Raw genomic sequence first — 19,467 nt, 5'->3', positions numbered from 1 at the left:
CAATTAACACTAATTTCCCCCATCTATGAGAGCAATATTTGATGTAGTTCATTGTAGTAAGTAATTTACATTTTGCAATAGATGTGGAAATACTAATCACACTAGCTTTTAGTTTTAAAAAAAAATCATAATTGAATGTATCACAAAATATTTATTATTAAGATATGTTAGATCTTTTAATATATGTGCATTGTTAGAAGTACAATTTTGAATCAAAATGTTCAAGGATTCTTGATTTTACCTCAAGCTTTATAAATTTTTTAAAAAAATAAAAATTAGACTATCTATTATTTTATCTAACAATTTATTGACATAAATCGTCAATGTATATTGAGATTTGTAACATCATAATTAATGTGATTTGATTTAAAGTTTGACTGTATTAATTAGACTTTTTGTAAGGTGTGGAAAATGTTTATTATTCGCTCAGGCACTGTATAAAATTAATCAGAGTACACAAATTTTGCTTATTTTCTTATGCATTTATACAGTAATCAAAGTTATAAGGTTTAATGTCTAATTAAGAAATTTGGAAAAAAACTTAAAGAAATGTTTCTTCATGAATATGTCTGCTAGATTTACAAAATCAAAAGTACACTGGTGGACAAAATTAAGACAACATCAGAATTGGACACAGCTTCAATGGGCTAATGTTCTCTTCACCGATGAGTCCAGATTCAGTCTACAACCTGATTCTGGACGGTTATTGATATGGAGGGAATCTGAAACCTGATACCATCCCAGCAACATTATCGAAAGGGACCATTATGCTGGTGGAGGACTCATGGTTTGGACAGGGATCATGCATGATACCCGCACACCGCTCCATGCATTTGACAATGGTTCCGTGAATGCCCAGAGGTACAGGCAGGAGGTCCTAGAACCCTATGTGTGTCTTTTCAGGGGCGCTGTTGGCCCTGAATTAATTTTTATGAACGACAATGCGCGACCACATAGGGCTCTCATGGTTGATGAGTATCTGGAAAGCGAGGATATTCAGTGAATGGATTGGCCAACCAAATCCCCTGACTTGAATCCTATTGAACATGCTTGGGATGCTATTGTGATGCGCCAACCTCCCCCCAGAACCATTCTGGAGTTAAAAATTGCTCTGGTGGAAGAATGGAAGGGTCTCCCACAAGTCCTCCTTAATTCCCTTATTAATAGCATGCATACTCGTTGTGCATGCTGTCTGTCAGGGGTGACCATACACCATACTAGAGGCAACACACACTGTACCAGCCTGACTTTTATAGTCATCTTTTATCCTTAAGTTCAGACTACATTGGATTTATTGACAATAGGTCTTCCCAGTGAATTGCACTTTCATTTTTGTTTTACATACTTTATTATCATGGAATAGGCTATATCCATACCAAATTTCATTTATTTATATTCAGTATTTTTTGAGATATTTGGGAAAATGTCTTCCATCTCTTAATTTTGTCCACCTGTGTATGTACTGTATATAATAAGGTTATAATGTGTAAATAATACAGATCAATTGATATTGAATGTCATAATGAATTCAAAAAATTTCATCAAATTAAAAAAAAATTCAATAATTGCCTGTTATTTTAAACTCTTAAGTGATAAAATCCTAATTAGGGGGGAGGTTGATTGAGCAACCTTATTCCCAAGCATTCTGGCTGCTGTCTTGAAAAACTATTAAAAGCTGAAAATCCACATAATTGTATATATATACTGTTTCAGTTAGCATTTGAAATTTTCATACAAATAATTACTATTTGCCAATAATTGTTGTTTTTTAATGTTTTCTATTTGTTATTCAGATGTGCCAAGAAGATGATGTACGCATGTTTTGTTATATAATACCAGATGTTTATGCGCAAGTATGTTTTGTGTTTATTGCTCTTTTTTTTTTTAAATATACGTCCGTGATGTAGTTTATTAAAAAAAGTTCTGAATTCCTTTTTCAGTTTAGTCAAATTGCATCTGGAAATGCAGAGCTTCTGAATTTAATTGTATCTTGTATAGATCCAACTCAGGTATTTCTTTCTTCTTTTTTTTTCATAAAGAAAAAGAAACATTTTTCAAAAAATTTATTTGTGATAATTTTGTTTGTGAATTGTTTTTTTCAGCTTCAAGACCTTATATGCCTTATTTTACAAAAGAACATAGTTATGTTTAAAAAGGACTCCTTTCTTTCTGTACTTAGTAAGTATATCATTAGCTGAATACCTCAATTAATAACAATTAGCTATGATGTGTGTTACAATTAATTGGATACTTGCTAGCTACATTATGTGACAGTAAGCCAATCATACTTGTTATACAAGGATGATATTGTTTGCAGTTATCCAATTATATTTGATTCATCATGGTAATAAACAGCTGTAACTTTAACACGCCATGCACAACCACATGATTAGACACAACCATGTGTTAATTCCAAGTTCCCCATTGTGACGCAATTTTGTTTCTTTTTATCTTTTCTTTCCTGATTTTTAAAAGAAAAAAATAATATTTTGTAGTATTTTGCTATAAGTTTTAATACAATGGCCTGCTCATTTTCACATTGCAAACTGCTCTATTGAAGTTACATATTAATATTAATCCCGATGTTTACATAAAACTTAATATAAATACTATATATTTTAATTTTTTTTAATATTATGTACCTCAAATGCATATTTTAAAACAAATGTGTATTGCAGGTTGTTAAAATACTTTATACATAACTGGGTCAAATACAGTTCATAAGCAATCTGATAGCTTCTTAGCAAATGACCATTTAAACTACAACTCAAAATAATCAATGGAGATACATAATCAAAATTTGTTTATAATGGCTATTTGCATGAGTTTTTCTTACAGTTACTAACTCACAACTATTCCAGTTTTGTCTTAAGATTTTTTTTTTAAACATTTAAAGAATAAAAGTTTCCTCCTTGTAAATGATGATATGCAATGGGTACTCAAAATGAGTTTTTTAAGAATGACACAATTTTTATCTATTTTTGTATGAAACTCAAAATGAGCATTTTAAACATTGATTTAAAATAATGGCAATAAATTTGTAGTAATTAAACTTTTATCATACGTTATTATGTTGGTAAAAAAATATTTTATGGAAGCATAAAATATTTTTCATGTTTGTAAATACTTCAAAGGAACTTCTTAAATAAATTGAAGTCATATGTGAAATTCATTATTGGATTTTAAAAAGTATCAGCATATTAGTATGGCTGATAAATTGGCTAATTATATTACAGAAGGTTCTTATAAAATCACTGCAAGGCATTAAATTTATTTATTATAATTTTTCTTTTTACTCTATTTTTTATGAAAGTGATTGCATTTATTCCATTGAAACCTTAAATATTTCAAATTGAAATATAAATCATTATCTAGGTAAAGCAAAGCTAATTTTGGCACTAAACTTGAGAATTGTGGTTGTAAAATTTAATTTTGAAACCCTTCCTATGTTGTATAATTACAAAATTAACAAAAAGAATTGGTGTTTTTAAAAGTTTTTATTTTCTGAGATTGTTAAGATAAGCAGTTTTCATATAAATTTTACTGCACATTTTAATTCTAATTTGTTGTCGTAGTTTTTGAACCTGAAGTTTCAGAATGAAAAATATTGGTATACATATAAAATTCTATTTGATCTAATCGTAATAATCAATTAGAAAGATTTTAAGTAATGCTTTATATCTAAGAGAGCTTCCTTTTTTAAATAGCTCTTCTAACTGAATTGAAAATTTTTTTGGTAATTTTTGTTTATTGTATGGGTGAGAAGTAAGTTTAAACAGATTACTTATAACTTCTTTTTATGACAAAATGTTGATTTTTTTTCACTTATTCAGATGTAGAAATTATTTATTAAAATTTAGGAGGACTTTGTTAGGAATATAATGACTAGTTAGGAATGCAAATATTCTAACAAGAGAGCCTCAAGAGCAAGCAAATATCAGCTCAAAGTTTCAAGTTCCAGTCATAGTCTCAATTAATTTTATTATCATAAATCAAATCCACTATTAAATTAAACATAATTATATTGGAGAAGTGTTTTGAAAGTTTAGCTATTCATTGATAAGCTTTCCTAGGGGTGGTTGTAAACCTGGTTTTCGTATCATCCTTTCGGGTCTAAAATCAAGGAGCAAGTCACACCATTTTTCTGCTTATCTCAAGGTTGTTGGTTCACAAACTTCTACAAGTCAAAATCCTGTAATCTGTTGAAATGTTTAGAGTTCCATGACATGAAATTTAAATTGTGAAAATTTCTAAATTCCTGCTAATGAGATGTTTACGTACTTGAAATCTGATGTAAATTGGTAGAAACTCGCCAATTTGATTCTCTTGCCTTGGCAAATTTCCGCCATTTGGAATATTTGAAACTTTCCTGTAATCTGTGTATATCGTGATTCATGTTCACTCGATTTTAATATCTAACATAGATTTTCACATTTGCCTGATTTAAAAGTTAGATATTGCAATTCGTATTCACACTATTCAAAATTCGTACATCATAATGCGATATCACCTGATTTAAAAACCATGCATTATGATTCATATTTAATAATCCTACACCTTCATTTGTATTTACACATTTTTAAAATCAATATCGTCATTTGTATTCACATGTTCTCAAAATCCAATATCCTGATTCGTATTTAGGCGTTTTTAAAATCAGTGTTGTAATTGGTATTCACATGTTCGTAATATTAAACATCGATTTTTATATTTTTAAACATGATTTAAAAGCTACACATTGCGATTCATATTCACGCGATCTAAAAGTCTAATATTGAGATTCATATTTTAAAATCCAATGTTATGATTTTTGTAAGAACTAGTTTTTTTTCTGAAATTAGTTACTATAAAGATGTGATAATCTTCATTGGTTAAAAATTTAATTATAAATCTTAGTTCGGAAAATATTTATTTAGCATGTAAGGTATATAAATTAATATCTTTTCACTTTGTGTAATTATCACACCTGCTTAACTTTTGCAAAATACTGGCATGAAATGTAAAACATGCTAAAGGAAACAGATTCTTCTTGTTCAGCTATTTAATATGAAACCAACGTGAGGGTTTAATAAGTTTTTATTTAATTGTTATTGACTTTTACAAAAAGCATAAACATTCTGTAGGCTTTTACCATTTTTGGATCATCCATGTTGTGTTTTCATCTTATTATTATTATTTAAGCTTAATTTTTTTTACTTTTATTATCACTATTAATTGCTCCTTTTAAGTTCTAAAAGATTGAAAGGCTGGTGTCAGTATACTATATTGTTTGCTATCTTGAACATGGCTAACAGTTTTTCCTTTTGTAATAAAAATCTCTGATGCCAGACTTGCAATACTCTTCTAAAAAATAAGCTCCTAAAGTTGATTTAAAGGCTTGCCATGTGTGTATTTAACAGAATTTTACACTACTATTTTATCTGAGATATTATATTTTCAGGGTGCAAATTTTACATTTGCCCAATTGCCTTCAGCCAGTAACCTACTTTGACAGGCAAGTAGTTTTTGAGAACTTAGAATTACTTGCCCTCTATATTATATTTTTGCAAGTGGAATCTGTAACTTTTCTTTATCATTTTCTGGCTGACTTATCAATACATAGTATGTATATAAAATACATATCAGAGAGTTTGCCAAGACATATAACAAGCATACTTGAAATTAAACCATCTAAGTGTTCAATGTCATCGTATCTGAGCATTAACTGGTGAGATTAGGTGTTTTTATTTTAAATCATATGGGAAAAAAAGGTATTTGGTTATCAAAAGAGGTGAAATGCTTGGAAAATGGTTTTTTTATAGTATAGAAAGGTATAGATTTTATTTAAGAAAAAAATATTTGTCGGTTGTCTAAGTATAAAATGTAATGCAAGGATGCATGAATTCTATACTGCCATGTTATGAAATAACTTGATTTTTTAGTGTGAAAGATCCAATTAAAATTTCTTACTTAAATCTTAATTAGAATTAGCCAATAAAATGATGTTTATAAGAGTGGCTAGTCAAAATTTACATATTGAAGCTACATTGAAGGTTTCTTGAGTCTGTACTAAGTAATGAATTATAAATTTGTCATAAAACTAAGAGATAAATGGTTCTCTCAGTTATGAATATTTTGTTGTTTAAATCTCTTGCTGAGTTAGTATGAGGTTTTACTGAAACACAAATGTTTGAAAATTCTTGTTGTTCGCAATGTGCTTTAAATTTGTTGTCACACGATACTGTATGTGTTATTGCCCATTTTCGATACGATCTACATTAATTTTTTATTACTTACTATAAAATTCATTGTAACATTAGTGTTAGTTAAAATAAATTGACAGAGCCAGGACCCACACTAAGCATTCATCACCTTGCCAAATGTGATAAAATCGTAATTTTGGCAAGACAAATTGTGTTTTAGCAAATGATTTTTTCTACCAAAAGGAAAAATTTATATTTCCCTAGATCCTAAAAGTTAGATCAATATGAATTTTCTGAAAAAGTCATTTATTTTTTATTCGATTACAGTAATTCCCCTTAGATATGTTGCAGTTTATCATAATATTACTTTTATATTCTAAGAAGCTATTGAAAAAGCAGCCCAACCTATTCCTATTTCTTTGCCTCAATGAAGATAAAACATCTACATTTTGATCCTCTATCCAATTTATTGCTTATTTACTCCTCTCCAACTGTAAAAATGACCCTTGATTTGAATTTGTATTTTGGCTTAAAGATTTCAAGGGGAAAAAATTAATTCTAAGTATTTCTTAAGATTTGAAATTTGACTAACACTTTTTATTTTTGACCAACTTACTAGTCAGTAAGTTGAAGTCCTTGACTCGATTCCTGCAGAACCTATAATATCCACCGTTCTTTTCAACCTGTTTAAGTAAATTTAGAACGAAAATCATATTTGTGGCAAATTCTCCTGGTATGTTGAATATTATATTTTATTGGTGGCTTCTCAGGCAATATTAACTAAAGTGACTTTAATTATATTCATTTAAATATAAGTTTTGAATTAAACTGTAGATGCTTTTAAATTCTTATTGTCCTAATAAAAATCCATTGAGTCAAATTTTTTGTCTGATAAGCCACCGTAAAGAATTTTTAATATCAACCTATTTTTCTCTACTTGTGACTAATTTTTAGTCTTGAATATTTAATCTGAAACAAATGTGTATAATTTTAGAAACAATTTCGGAACCACCTAGAATCCCAGAAAGTCACATGATAGGCTACTTTAATGTGGTCATTATTACAGAAATAAGCAAATCTAAAAAGCATTTCCGATTGTGGGGAATATGATATAGTAACATATTGGGATGGTATTTGGGTTTGTGGTTAAAGTATTTTCTGTACCTTGCTAAATTTAAAGCCCTGAATTATCTTCCTAAGTAGCGTCACTTTTGTGCCACTTTTGATTTAGATTGGCTGTCACGGATCACATGGGTAAACAGTCACCATATTGGTGACTAGTTTGAACGGCGAAGTGTCATTGCACCTGATCTGTCATTTTTATTTTCACTTTTTTCCCCTTTACTTTATTTATTTCGCACTTTTAAAGCAATTAGGACAGGTTATTTTACATTTGGGCTCTCCAATATGCCAAATTTAGACTTTAAATTATATTGCCTTTTTATTTTTAAAGAAATTTCTTAATTACTATATTGAAAATGTGATTTATTTTGTTTTATTTTGCAAAAGAAAGTTAAAAGCAAAGTTATGGATCAGATAATTTTACTGAATAGAATAAAAATAAAATAAATAATTTCGGACCGAAAAAAAAAAGAATTAAAGGAATAAATAGTAAATATTTAGGTTATCATCAAGAATATGAAAATTAGAATCAGTAAAAATGGGCGTTTAAGAGTAGAAACTCCTTATTTCTACGCTGAGAGTTGCATTCACCAAAAGGGCGTAGTGTCACTACTTAAGTTATGTATCCAGGGCTTTAGTTAAACTTACTAAGAATAAATACACAAACTATCATTGGCATTTCATATTGCATACGCTTAAATTTATTGATTTATATAGGAAAAAGAATTATGTTATTAGATTGGACTAGCACTTTATCTAATAAATTTTTCAAATAACTATTGAGCCGCAATGACTCAAGGGATGGAGTGTTCGCCTTCCAATGAGGTGAACCGGGTTCAAATACCAGCTATGACTGGTCAATACATATTCCGCATCCGTCTTGCACTGACCTCCGTGGTGACGTGAAATATCCTCAGTGGTAGAGGGATCATGGGTTAGAGTCCCCTTGCTGTCAGGCTAATCTTGAGAGGTTCTCGTGGTCTTTCTCTCTATGTACTCTCTTGATTTTTATTTATTAGAAACACTCCATAAACAAGATGAATAGGTTGCTAATGCTAACAAAATGTACAAATTAAAATTAATTAATATTTTCTTTAGATCATATTAATTTAAGAAAGATGAGTTTCATTCTAAACATAATTATCAACCACTGCTTTTAAAAAGAGAGATATTTTAGTATCAACTCAACGATTTTCTTTTCTTAACTTAAATTATGGTCTAGATAAGCCACACAGGAGACTTTTCAGGCTGTGCCATATCTGCCAAAAATTATCTATGAAATATTAAAAATTGGTTTTTACTAGATACTTTTGAGACTGTATTTTGTTCTTCTAAGAATGAAACCACTAAAACACAATTTTATTTGATATTGTTTTAAAAATCATTATCCATTTTATTTTGTGCTGTGGTTTTTATTGCATTGTTTATAATGTTCTGTCTTATCTGGAATATGGTGTGCAATTATTTTTCAATATATCAATATTGCTTTTAGTTGTATTAAATAAATAAATTCATCAATGAGGTATGAAGTAAATCTTTACAACTGCTAGTTAGAAGGGGTGTTAATTGAGATATTAGTTTTTATTTACAAAACATTTATTTTGCTTTTCTAGATGCAAGTTTAGAATGGGAGTCCTTTGAACAGTTCTGCCTATGGCAGCTTATATCTGCACATAATATTCCTCTAGACTATGTTCTACCTATACTTCCAAAGCTAGAGTTCAATGGTAAAAAATAGTCACTATTTCTTTTCATTTATTTGTATGTATTCTGTTCTTATAAATCAAATCTTTTATATCTTTTAATTTCCTTTTAATTCAGATAATGTGTAATTAGTTTTTTGAATGATTGTAAAAGCATTACTTTATAATATGACAGAATATATAGCAGTTACTTATTCTAATTAATGCTTATAGAAATATACTGTTAATTATTTTTTCGCTACTGTTAATTATTAAATCTGCCTACATGAATTAACTTACGACACTGAGTACACCTTAGTGTTGTCCACTCTCTAAGTATATGAACTTCTTTATCTACTCATGAAGATCAAAAACGAAAAATAATAAAGCTAGTTAATGAATGGCAAATACAAGCAAGAATGTTAATTTATGAAAAAATATTTCCTCTTGTTAGGAAAAATCTAGACTGTTAAAGAATTCTGTTTTGGTATAGATGAAGAAAGGAAAGTCAAAGAATATGTTTTTGCTTAACCCTAAAATTTAGCAAGAAACCTTGAGAATTATTAGAATGTTGAGATATTTTATGTTGAATCAATTCTAAATATAAGTTGGTTCAAAAATAAACTTTTTATATTTTCTGTTTTCAAATTATTTTCATTATTTACATAATCTGTGTTTCTCAATAAATATTAATGTGTTAAAAATATAATTCAGAATTTTGTAGGAATTTTGATTAAAAGCCAGATTTTTATTAGGAAATAAAGTTACAAGTGAAAAATGTGTTTGAAACCAAAACTGGTTTTGTTATAAGCCTTTCATAACATTGAAAACTAAATAACTTCTCATAGTTCAGCAGTTTATTCATATTTTAGTTCAGTTGTTTCCACACTGTTGTATATTTAATACCCTCTTTAAATCTTAGTTTGCTCAAGTAACCTGTACTAATTTCTAAAGAAGAAGAATTAGCAATATAGTGACTAAAACTTTTTTTTTTTTTTTGATGTTTTATTCTGTTCTTATGGTAAAATCATTTGCTCTGCAATGCTTAGTTTAGGAACTTTTACTGAAGTAATTTGAGGTTTTGCTTTATGATTTATTTTCCAAATTATTTTTAATTATAAATAATTTTTTTCCAGCTCACTCTGAAGCTTTGACGAGTATACTGTTACTGCTTAAGCAAGAAAAGTATGCCATTTTTTCAATTTTATTTCTTTAAGATTTTATGTTCTATAAAATTTATCAAAAATTGTTTATCGTATCAAATCTATTTCAGGCCTTCTGCTGAACTATTAAAACATATAATGTGTAGGGAAGTAAAATCAAATGACAAGTTTGTTGTTTCTGTTTTGAAATATTGGACTCAAGAACATGAAGAAAAGCTAGCAGAACTCATTTCATCACAGATATCAAAGTCAGGGTCTGCTTTGAAGCGAAAAAGGTATCTAATAATTATAAAAAGTTATTTTATTTATCAAACTCCTTTTTCTTTTTGTAACTACTTATTTGTTTTTAAGTGATATATAAAGATCTATGATCATCATTCTTTTTTTCATAATATATCATACAAAGATCGCCATACTTTTTTTTCATAAATTATTCACTAAATAAATTATTTTCCAAAAATAAATTCACCGTTTTTAAAACAGGAGTAGTAAGTATGGTTGGCAAAATGTATGTGTTTATGACTGACATTTATTGTGATTTGTGACATTAGTAGTAAAATAATGATTAAATGTGCTTATTTCTGACGTTTGTTTATTTTCACTAGCGATTAACATCTTCAATTTGATACAGTTTTTAAATATATTTTATGAATAAAGTGACTACATATGTGTATTTATTATAAAGTTGATTTTGCTTTGCAATCATATTTGTTGATGTTTTAATTTAATCTAAAACTTAAATAAAATATAATTTTAGGCCAAATATAATTTTAGATAGTGCAACAGCAACCAAAAGAGTTTTTTTCTTCTCTTTGTTGAGGATTTTATATTTGTGTCCAAATTCTTGACAACTTCATTTGCGCTTATATTTGTAATTTAGTTCTCATTTATTTACGGTTATTTAGGAAATCAAAGAATGCCTTTTATTAGCTTATTTCAACCAAATTTGTTGTACTTTTATATGTAATGCAAACAGATGTTGATTAGTTTTTTATAATTTCTGGTATATTTTTAGGGCACCAAGTAGCAAGTCAGTATCACCAACAGTTGATCAAACTTTGGCGCATCTAGACCAGTTACGACAAAACTGTAAACAAAACTCATGTAAGATGCACTTTTAATATTATCTTTCGAATTATTAGATTTACATAATTACTTATCTAGATTTGATTTTCTTGGTTAGAATGTCTTAGTGCTAACTAAATATTATAGAAGGTCGGATATTTGCAATTATTGTTAACTTTCTTTTATTTACCCCCAAAATCTCATAATTATATTTGCAAAATTTACATTTATGCTTAAAAATTTTATTTATATATATATATGTATTTTATATTTTATGAGCTGATAAAATATCTATATTCAGTTTTTTTTATTTACTAAGTTGACTGTCAATTGTTATTTTTGTTGTAAGTGTATATTTTAAACGTTATATTTTTCTATTTCTTTATCCTTGTTATACAGATGTGATATAATTCATGAATATATTTAAAATAAAAATAAATGTTTAATGATCTTAAAATGTTCATTGTTTATCCAGCAAGGATCTATACTGCATAGTTAACATTATTACTCTTTAATAACATATTATTCACAATAAAAGCATTATTTTATGTGAGGATAAAGCCTTCAAAAAAACTTTGTTTAATTATTTATTATCGAAAATAATTTTTTATTTTATTTGTGAAGATGATACTTACCTGTAGTTTCCCCCCCCCCATTTCATTAAGCATATATCTCACTCATCAATTTAAGCATAAATTATGTGAAATCTTATGTCTTAAATTGTTTAGCCTAATCAGTCCATCAATAAATAATATCTATTTTCTCGGAAGAACTTAACCACTGTGTCAACATCATAGTGATCCTACTTACATAAACTTCTATATTTTACTTGTTTAATATTTTATTGTTTTAATTGCATTAATACATAATGCTTGCTGAACTTGTTTGTTATGAAAGAAAGATTATACTGAATTTAATTTTAATATTCTACAGTTGAATTAAAATTTTTGGACTATTTGAATTGTTAAAATGTAATAAATAGTCTCTCGACATCTTTGTTATTGTCAGTCTACCCTGAAGAAATATAAAGTAAAAAAAATCCTCATTTCTGAGTATTATATTTATATTTGTAACATATTACTTTAACATATATTTATACATATATTTGTAACATATTGTACTTTAACTAATCTTTTTATGTTATTTCTTTATCTAAATTTAATTCTTTTTAATTTGTTATACAGAATTAAACGCTTTCTCACACTTTATTATTCACATCCTGTCTTTTTATTCTATTTTAAGACTTAAGTACACAAGAATTAAAATTTTGAGTTTTCCCTTAAACTGAACCGTGAGAACCGAAGAATTACTTGACCTATTTACCACATTGACTGACACACGCGTGCTTATACATTGAAATCACCATCAAGCCACGAGTACCGCCGTATAAAGCATATTCTGCTAAGTACTCCCACCAATATTTTAATAATACTAGTCTTTGGTGGTCCTAGAAAAATATCTCGCTCCGTTTGTTTCTATGGTATCATGTCTGTTTGTTTATGTCCGTTGCTTCGCATCTGTTTCTCATCTTGCCACTTTACACGATCAGTTTGAATCTTTGCCGAGTAAAGAGGAGTATAACTTCAAATCTTTACCTAATTCGTTGAAATTTTGAAAAGAAAAATGGAAAACTTATTTTTTAGTGAGTCAAATAGCAGTGATCAAGAAAGATTTTACGAGGCTTGCAATAATTTTCTTAATAAATCATTTTATTTTATAACAATGCAATAGTTTTGTTACTTCCTGTGAAATATGTTTTCAAAATCATGCGAATATCCTTCGCAATTAGTCAAATAAACGTCACCCCAATACGGGTGATGCGGCCCGATCAGAAACTTTGCTGTCACCCGAATATAGATGACGCGTCAGTCAACTTGTTAATGGACTAATAGTAATTATTAATGTTTCCCTTTTTGCAAAATAATTTAAGAGTTCATCGGGACTAGTTTGCTAACTTTTACCTAGCTTTTGAGAGACAGGCATATTGGATTATTTGTTCTCTTCTCCATACAATGATTACTTAATAAAAACTTCTGCATACTCGTTTATTTCTCCTGCTTCGCCACACTCCTATTTCATAATATACTTGATATAATGAGTACTTCATAACGTATTTTAATAATTAATTTTAAAAATAAAATAAAATTGATTTAATATAAAGCAATTAAAAACTTATTTCTGTCAAAAAAATTTTTCAGTAATCACCAATATATGAATATTTACATTGTTTCAGTGAGTTAAAATTTAGAATTAAGGACTTGTTATCTTATATTTCTGCATACTTATTTGTGTTATTAAACAGTGATAATTATGAATCCCACATTATGAGAAGCATTCCCAGCAACATTGCATCCAAAATTAAAAATTTTGATATTTGTTTTAACTAATTTGAAGTGTATTTACATAACCATCTCTCCTGAATTTATTTATTTATTTTAGTTTTTAATTTGGAAAGTGTGCAGTCTGCTCTGATGCAAGTTCAATCTTCATGTTCTGATGCCCAAAAAACAAAGTAAATTATTCTGTTTTTTTATATCTTTTATTTTTGAATTATTTTGTGTATTATTTCTTTAAAATGAATGCCTGCAATTTTTAAAGCAAGTACTGTCAGAAATTTTGTACTGCCTGTTTTCTTTGCGACTGAACATCACAACTAAAATAATAGTTTAATAATTCTTTTATTGATCAAAGTCAATGACCATATTTATAAATGAGCGACCTTTTATTTAAATTTTCAAAGAAATTAAAATTTAGCTATTAATTTTTGATTATTTATTTTATTTTGAATTGCTTTTTGAATATTTTAATCATGAACGTAATAAAATGTACTTTCTGCTTGTTTAAGCTTTAAAATTACATCTACGCAGTTCAAAAAATTTTGTTAACCCTTTGCTTACGGTGTTCCGTGTTGTACCATCACACGTGGTCCACATGTTGTACCAGCCGTAAGCAAAAGGTTAACAAAATAGAAATTAGAAAAATAAAATAGTAAAAGAAAGTAATCAAAATTTTAAAAGTAATTTGTTTCTTTTCTAAGTGTTCTTCTGAAATAACCCAGTGTTTAATTATTACTTTTAAACAAATACATTGCTACGACAAAGGAATTTTTAATGTAAAGATAAATTTAGGCCTTTTATAAAGTTCTTTATTTTTCCCCGGCTTAACCTCTTTATTCTTCTGGTAACTTCAGATTCAATGTGCATTAGTAAATTTTTGGTAAACATGCACATATACTTTGCAAAACTAAAATTTAAATTATTTGAATATAAGTTCTTTACCAAGGTAATTAAATGGAATTTTTATAAAACTAATTTTAAGCTGAAAATGATATTGTTACTTGTGAACAAAAATGTTGCACTAGAAATCAAATAATAATGAAAAAACTTTTATGCTGAAAAAATTTCAATGCTTTCATTTTTAGAAATACAGTCAAATCCCATTATAGTGAACCTTCAAGGGACCGAAATTTCGGTTAACTGTAACCGGGAATTCACTATATCCGTACTGCAAACAATTTTATCTAATTTCTCCAAACTGCTCCCTTTTACACATTATTAAAATAAATGACCAATAAAAAGAAATACAAAAATGGTTAAACAATATGTAGTAAGAAAAAATGTGTTAACTTTTATTTTTTACTACTGTTCGTCTTGCATACAAAAATTTAGGGATGGGTAAACTGAGATAGAAGAAGCAAACGAGAAAAATTGCTTATGGCTACATTCCACTCAATAGATGGTTTTAAAAATCGGTATGTGTAATGTAGAAATTTCAAAATTACCAAAAAATGTAGAAGGAAAAAATCANATTTAAGTAATTTCAGAATCATGCCTCACAATTCTCATTCTTGTAGTTTACAAATCATGCATTGCGATTCACAAAAGAGAGATTTAAGAATTACCACTCACAATTCTCATCAAAATGATTTAAGAATCACACATAGCTGTTCTATATTAAGCACCTTTCATATCACAAATTGAAATTTGCATCATAATGATCACTATTCACATGAAAACTATTGGTCAATCACACAACAGAATTTACATTAAAATGATTTATGTATCACACATTGTGATTTGCGTCTTGTTAGTTTGTGCGTTTTGTATCATTTGCTATTCATATTGTTCCAATTTAAAATAAATACACCGCATTTCTATTTAAAAATCGCACATTGTGATATGTAATTTACGTATAGCGTATCTAGATTTGTATAAATGCGATTAAAAAATTACGTTTAGTGAAAATTATGCTTGTTCACAAAATTGTTTTAAAAATCACGCTTCACATTTTATAGATATATTTTAAAGAAAATAAAGCTTGATAAGTCTTAGTTAGTTATCTGTAAAATATTGTTCTATGATAGATTTTATTATGTTCAAAATATATTACTGATATTCTGAAGTAACAAAATAGATAATTTGTTATTAAAATTGAAACAGATGTTAAATGGATATATTTTGATATTTTATCTAATTATATACATTTCCTGTAACCTAAAATTTGATCTAACATATTAAAAAAAAGTATTTATATTTTAATAACCGTACACGAACTTTATCAATTCTTTTCTATGCTTGTTTAATGTAATATGTATCATTCATTCATTCAATTACATTAATTCTAATGCCCATCATTAAATTTCTCGTGAAAAGTTTCACTGATGCTAGTTTTTAAATGTTGGGCTAGTAATTAGTATCCTATGTCAATTTTAGATTTTTTATTTTTTTTTTCGTCAATTGGAATTTTTCAAAGTGATTTGAAACAGCAATGTAACTATCAACCATTTGTATTATTAGCTGATAAATTTTTTTTTTTGCCAAATAAGCATTGTGCATTAAAAATATTCAATTTCTGCTTCTGTGTAATAGTAAAATCTGGTTGACACGTACTTTAGCATGTAACTGTAATACTGAATAAGTCCTTGAAAAATTTGATATTAGGCCTTTGAAAGTCATTGAAAAGTCCTTGAATTTTTTTTTTAAAAATTGAGTGGGAACCCTGCATTGCTAAAACAAAAGGAATTTTTAATTTAAAGATAAATTTAGGCCTTTTATAAAGTTCTTTATTTTTTCCTGGCTTAACCTCTTTATTCTTCTGGTAACTTCAGATTCAATGTGTATTAGTAAATTTTTAGTAAACATGCACACATACTCCTTTTTGCAAAATAATTTAAGAGTTCATCGGGACTAGTTTGCTAACTTTTACCTAGCTTTTGAGAGACAGGCATATTGGATTATTTGTTCTCTTCTCCATACAATGATTACTTAATAAAAACTTCTGCATACTCGTTTATTTCTCCTGCTTCGCCACACTCCTATTTCATAATATACTTGATATAATGAGTACTTCATAACGTATTTTAATAATTAATTTTAAAAATAAAATAAAATTGATTTAATATAAAGCAATTAAAAACTTATTTCTGTCAAAAAANAAGAAATGTCTTTGAAATTATAAGTAGATAAGTTCAACATTTATTACATTGGGTATTTTTAAAAGTTCAACATTATTGGGTGTTTTTAAAAGGTGCTTAACTTATCGTTTTCGCAAATGAGATTTTTTACTATATCAAGTTTTTTTTAAAAAGAAGGAAAAAAAAAAGCAGATACTGTATGTGTTTAGTTGTTTGTGGTAATAAATGCTAAAAGGAGTTACAGTGGTTTTGTAATGATGTGTATTAACATTTATTTTTTTAATGCTTTTAAGGTTTTATTGGTGTGTTTTGCTCATCAATGCTGTTATTATTATCATTGTTATTACTATCATCTGTGTTATTATGTATACTGTGAATTGTTGTTTTAGAGAGTGAGGGAAATTGTATGAACTCTATGCATTTCATTTTCTGAATTTTTATAGCTAGGCTATCATAATTGTTCAACAATCTTCATTTATCTAACATTTTGTTTTTCTTATTCTGTTTAGGATGAAGAAGCAATAAAACCGCCAAAAAAACCTAGAATGAAAAAACGGACAATAGGAGGTTTTGATAGTGATTAACAAATTATGTGTATATTAATGAATTTTTATAAAAGACTCGAGAAACTATAGGATCGAGATGCAAGTGCATTTTCCTCCCAAGAGCTACCCGTGAGAGCGAGACAAGTGTATAGAAACAAGCAGTAGGCTGATCATGTACTGCTTTCACCTTTAAACTACTCATTTCATATTCATCAGAGACGATATATTGTTATTGTAAATATTTGTACATCAATCGCATGAGGCCAAAAATGTGCTCTATTGTTTTTAAAAATAAACTTTTACAGATTATTTATTAATACAAAAAGAAAAATCGTGATATTGTTATCCATGTATAAGTGCTCTCATGAGGTTTTTTTTTTTAATGTAAATACATAAAATGTGTTGCTGAGAAAGAAAAACATTTATAGAAAAAAAAAGAAAGTAATTGTTTGTTTTGTATGTTTCCTTTACAAAAAAAAATTTTCACTTAAAATTGAGGAATCTGAAAAATATGTTAAATAAATAAAATGAATTTCAGTATAAATGATAATTTTCTGACTAACTTTAGCATGCTATAATTCCTAAATGAAATGAGATAGCTATGTTATATTGCTCTTATATGACAACAGCACTTAACTCTACTGTCAGAAATCGATGACAAATGTAAGAAAGCTGAAACTAAAGCTTGAAAGCAACCAAGACTGAAAACAATATAAATAAGAGTCGTACAAAAAAAAATAAGTCTCATGTCAAAAGCGTACCATTTAATCAGAAGTTTGATTACAACTAATGAATCAATTATTTTATTAAATTTAGATGCAGTGTTTAGTAATTGCAAATCAACTTTTTAGGTTAACACTTTATAATTTTTTTCCCCTTCTTATTTTAGAGCTTAAAAAACATTGTGAAAATATGTTTACAAACAAAGCTCCCAACTGAGTCAAGGAGATATAGTGTTTCTCAACTAAGACGAAATGGAGAAATTAATAGAATTAAATATTTCGGTGTCAGCAAGGGGTTATTTAGTCAGTGCTAGACTTTCTATGGAAAAGATGAATTTGAAACTAATGTACTGTCATGAATTATTGTTTACCTATTTTTATAGTAAAATCTGTTTTTTTTTTTGTTTTTTTTTGTATTAAAAATCATATTCAAATTATATACGAGATTTGTTTTTGTGTTAACATACAGTATGAAAGAAAATTATTTGTATTGCTGCTTTATGTCAGAAACGTAGATTAACCCCCAGCTCTGTAATTAAGTCTAATCCTTATTTTTATGTTAGCCCTTGATAATATTTGTTATTAGCTTATTGTGCTTATTTATCATTAAATTCCTCATGAAAGCATTAGAGCTTGACAAACTTGACTGTTAGTTTACTGTAATAAATCTAAAACTAATGCACAATATTTGCAAGTTATTAGGAGCTGGCATGTGAGAGCAAATAGTCCCTTAGTGTGTAAATAAAAGTCCATTTGTTGCTGGTTAATGTTTAGCCCTCCGAATGTTGAACCCCTCATCAAAATTGTTCTGAAATTTTCCTGCTATGCTCTACTTCTCCCTTGAATAGTACTCAATGACTATGATCTTAAAGTTTAGTTCATATATAGGAATATCTAAGACTAATACTCGAAGGATCATAACTGTCTCATTTCATTTAGATATTATAGCATGTTAAAATTGGCTGACCAATTATCATTTACTATGTATATCCACACACACACTCACATACAAAATTACAAAAAAAATTTACTACACTACGAAGGCATAACGAGAGTTGGTGAGATTAATGAAAAAATATGTATGCTTAGCAATTGTAATGATTTTAGCTACCCAAACCATAGGGATAGCTAGCTAAACCATCAAGAGTTTAGCTATCCTATTAGTAGCTAATGGGAGCTTAGCTAACCAAAACTCCCTATCGTACTCAACATTAAACTTTAAAAAAAAAAAACTCAAACTACATTATAAATATTAGGGAAATGGGGAGAACTTTGATGTATGTAAATTTGAAATCGTCCCTTAATAATGAAACTATACTGATAATCTTGCTAGAATTTATGTACTCAGGGGTCTGTCTAGGTTTTTCTGAGAGGTACCTATTTTGTAAAAATTTAGACATAATTTGTGAAAAATTAAAAACTATATTAAAAAATCAACACAAAAATATGAATTTATCGTTTCTTAAGGAATACAAAAATAAAATTATAGGAAAAAGTTATTTGTGAAGCTACTGTTTTTCCTAAAGTTGAATTTGTGAAGGTACCGCTAAACGGTAGTAAATTCGGCCTAGAC

At 27.9% G+C, this 19,467-nt stretch overlaps 2 protein-coding genes across 4 annotated transcripts in view; both read left to right on the top strand.

The window, feature by feature from the left end:
• LOC107447915 (integrator complex subunit 3) overlaps positions 1–13,761 on the top strand; it is a 55,416-nt gene extending 41,655 nt beyond the window's left edge. For 2 of the 3 annotated variants that reach the window (XM_043047993.2, XM_016062953.4), the window contains 8 exons: positions 1,794–1,853; positions 1,941–2,009; positions 2,103–2,178; positions 8,918–9,031; positions 10,123–10,171; positions 10,260–10,424; positions 11,165–11,253; positions 13,654–13,761. In XM_043047993.2, coding sequence (XP_042903927.1) covers positions 1,794–1,853; positions 1,941–2,009; positions 2,103–2,178; positions 8,918–9,031; positions 10,123–10,171; positions 10,260–10,424; positions 11,165–11,253; positions 13,654–13,730 — 699 coding nt within the window. In that variant the 3' untranslated portion in view covers positions 13,731–13,761. Of the gene's footprint in view, positions 1–1,793; positions 1,854–1,940; positions 2,010–2,102; positions 2,179–5,440; positions 5,495–8,917; positions 9,032–10,122; positions 10,172–10,259; positions 10,425–11,164; positions 11,254–13,653 lie in introns of all 3 variants that reach the window. The other variant, XR_011637247.1, reaches the window with a different exon arrangement.
• The window catches only part of LOC139426007 (uncharacterized), a 491,229-nt gene that overhangs the window by 126,430 nt on the left and 345,332 nt on the right, over positions 1–19,467 (top strand). The gene's annotated exons all lie outside the window — the stretch shown is intronic.

This window comes from Parasteatoda tepidariorum, chromosome 7 (assembly GCF_043381705.1).
Source record: "Parasteatoda tepidariorum isolate YZ-2023 chromosome 7, CAS_Ptep_4.0, whole genome shotgun sequence".
Classification (NCBI taxonomy): Eukaryota; Metazoa; Arthropoda; class Arachnida; order Araneae; family Theridiidae; genus Parasteatoda; species Parasteatoda tepidariorum.
Note: the sequence above shows the minus strand (reverse complement) of the source record. Positions and strands in the feature narration are given on the sequence as shown.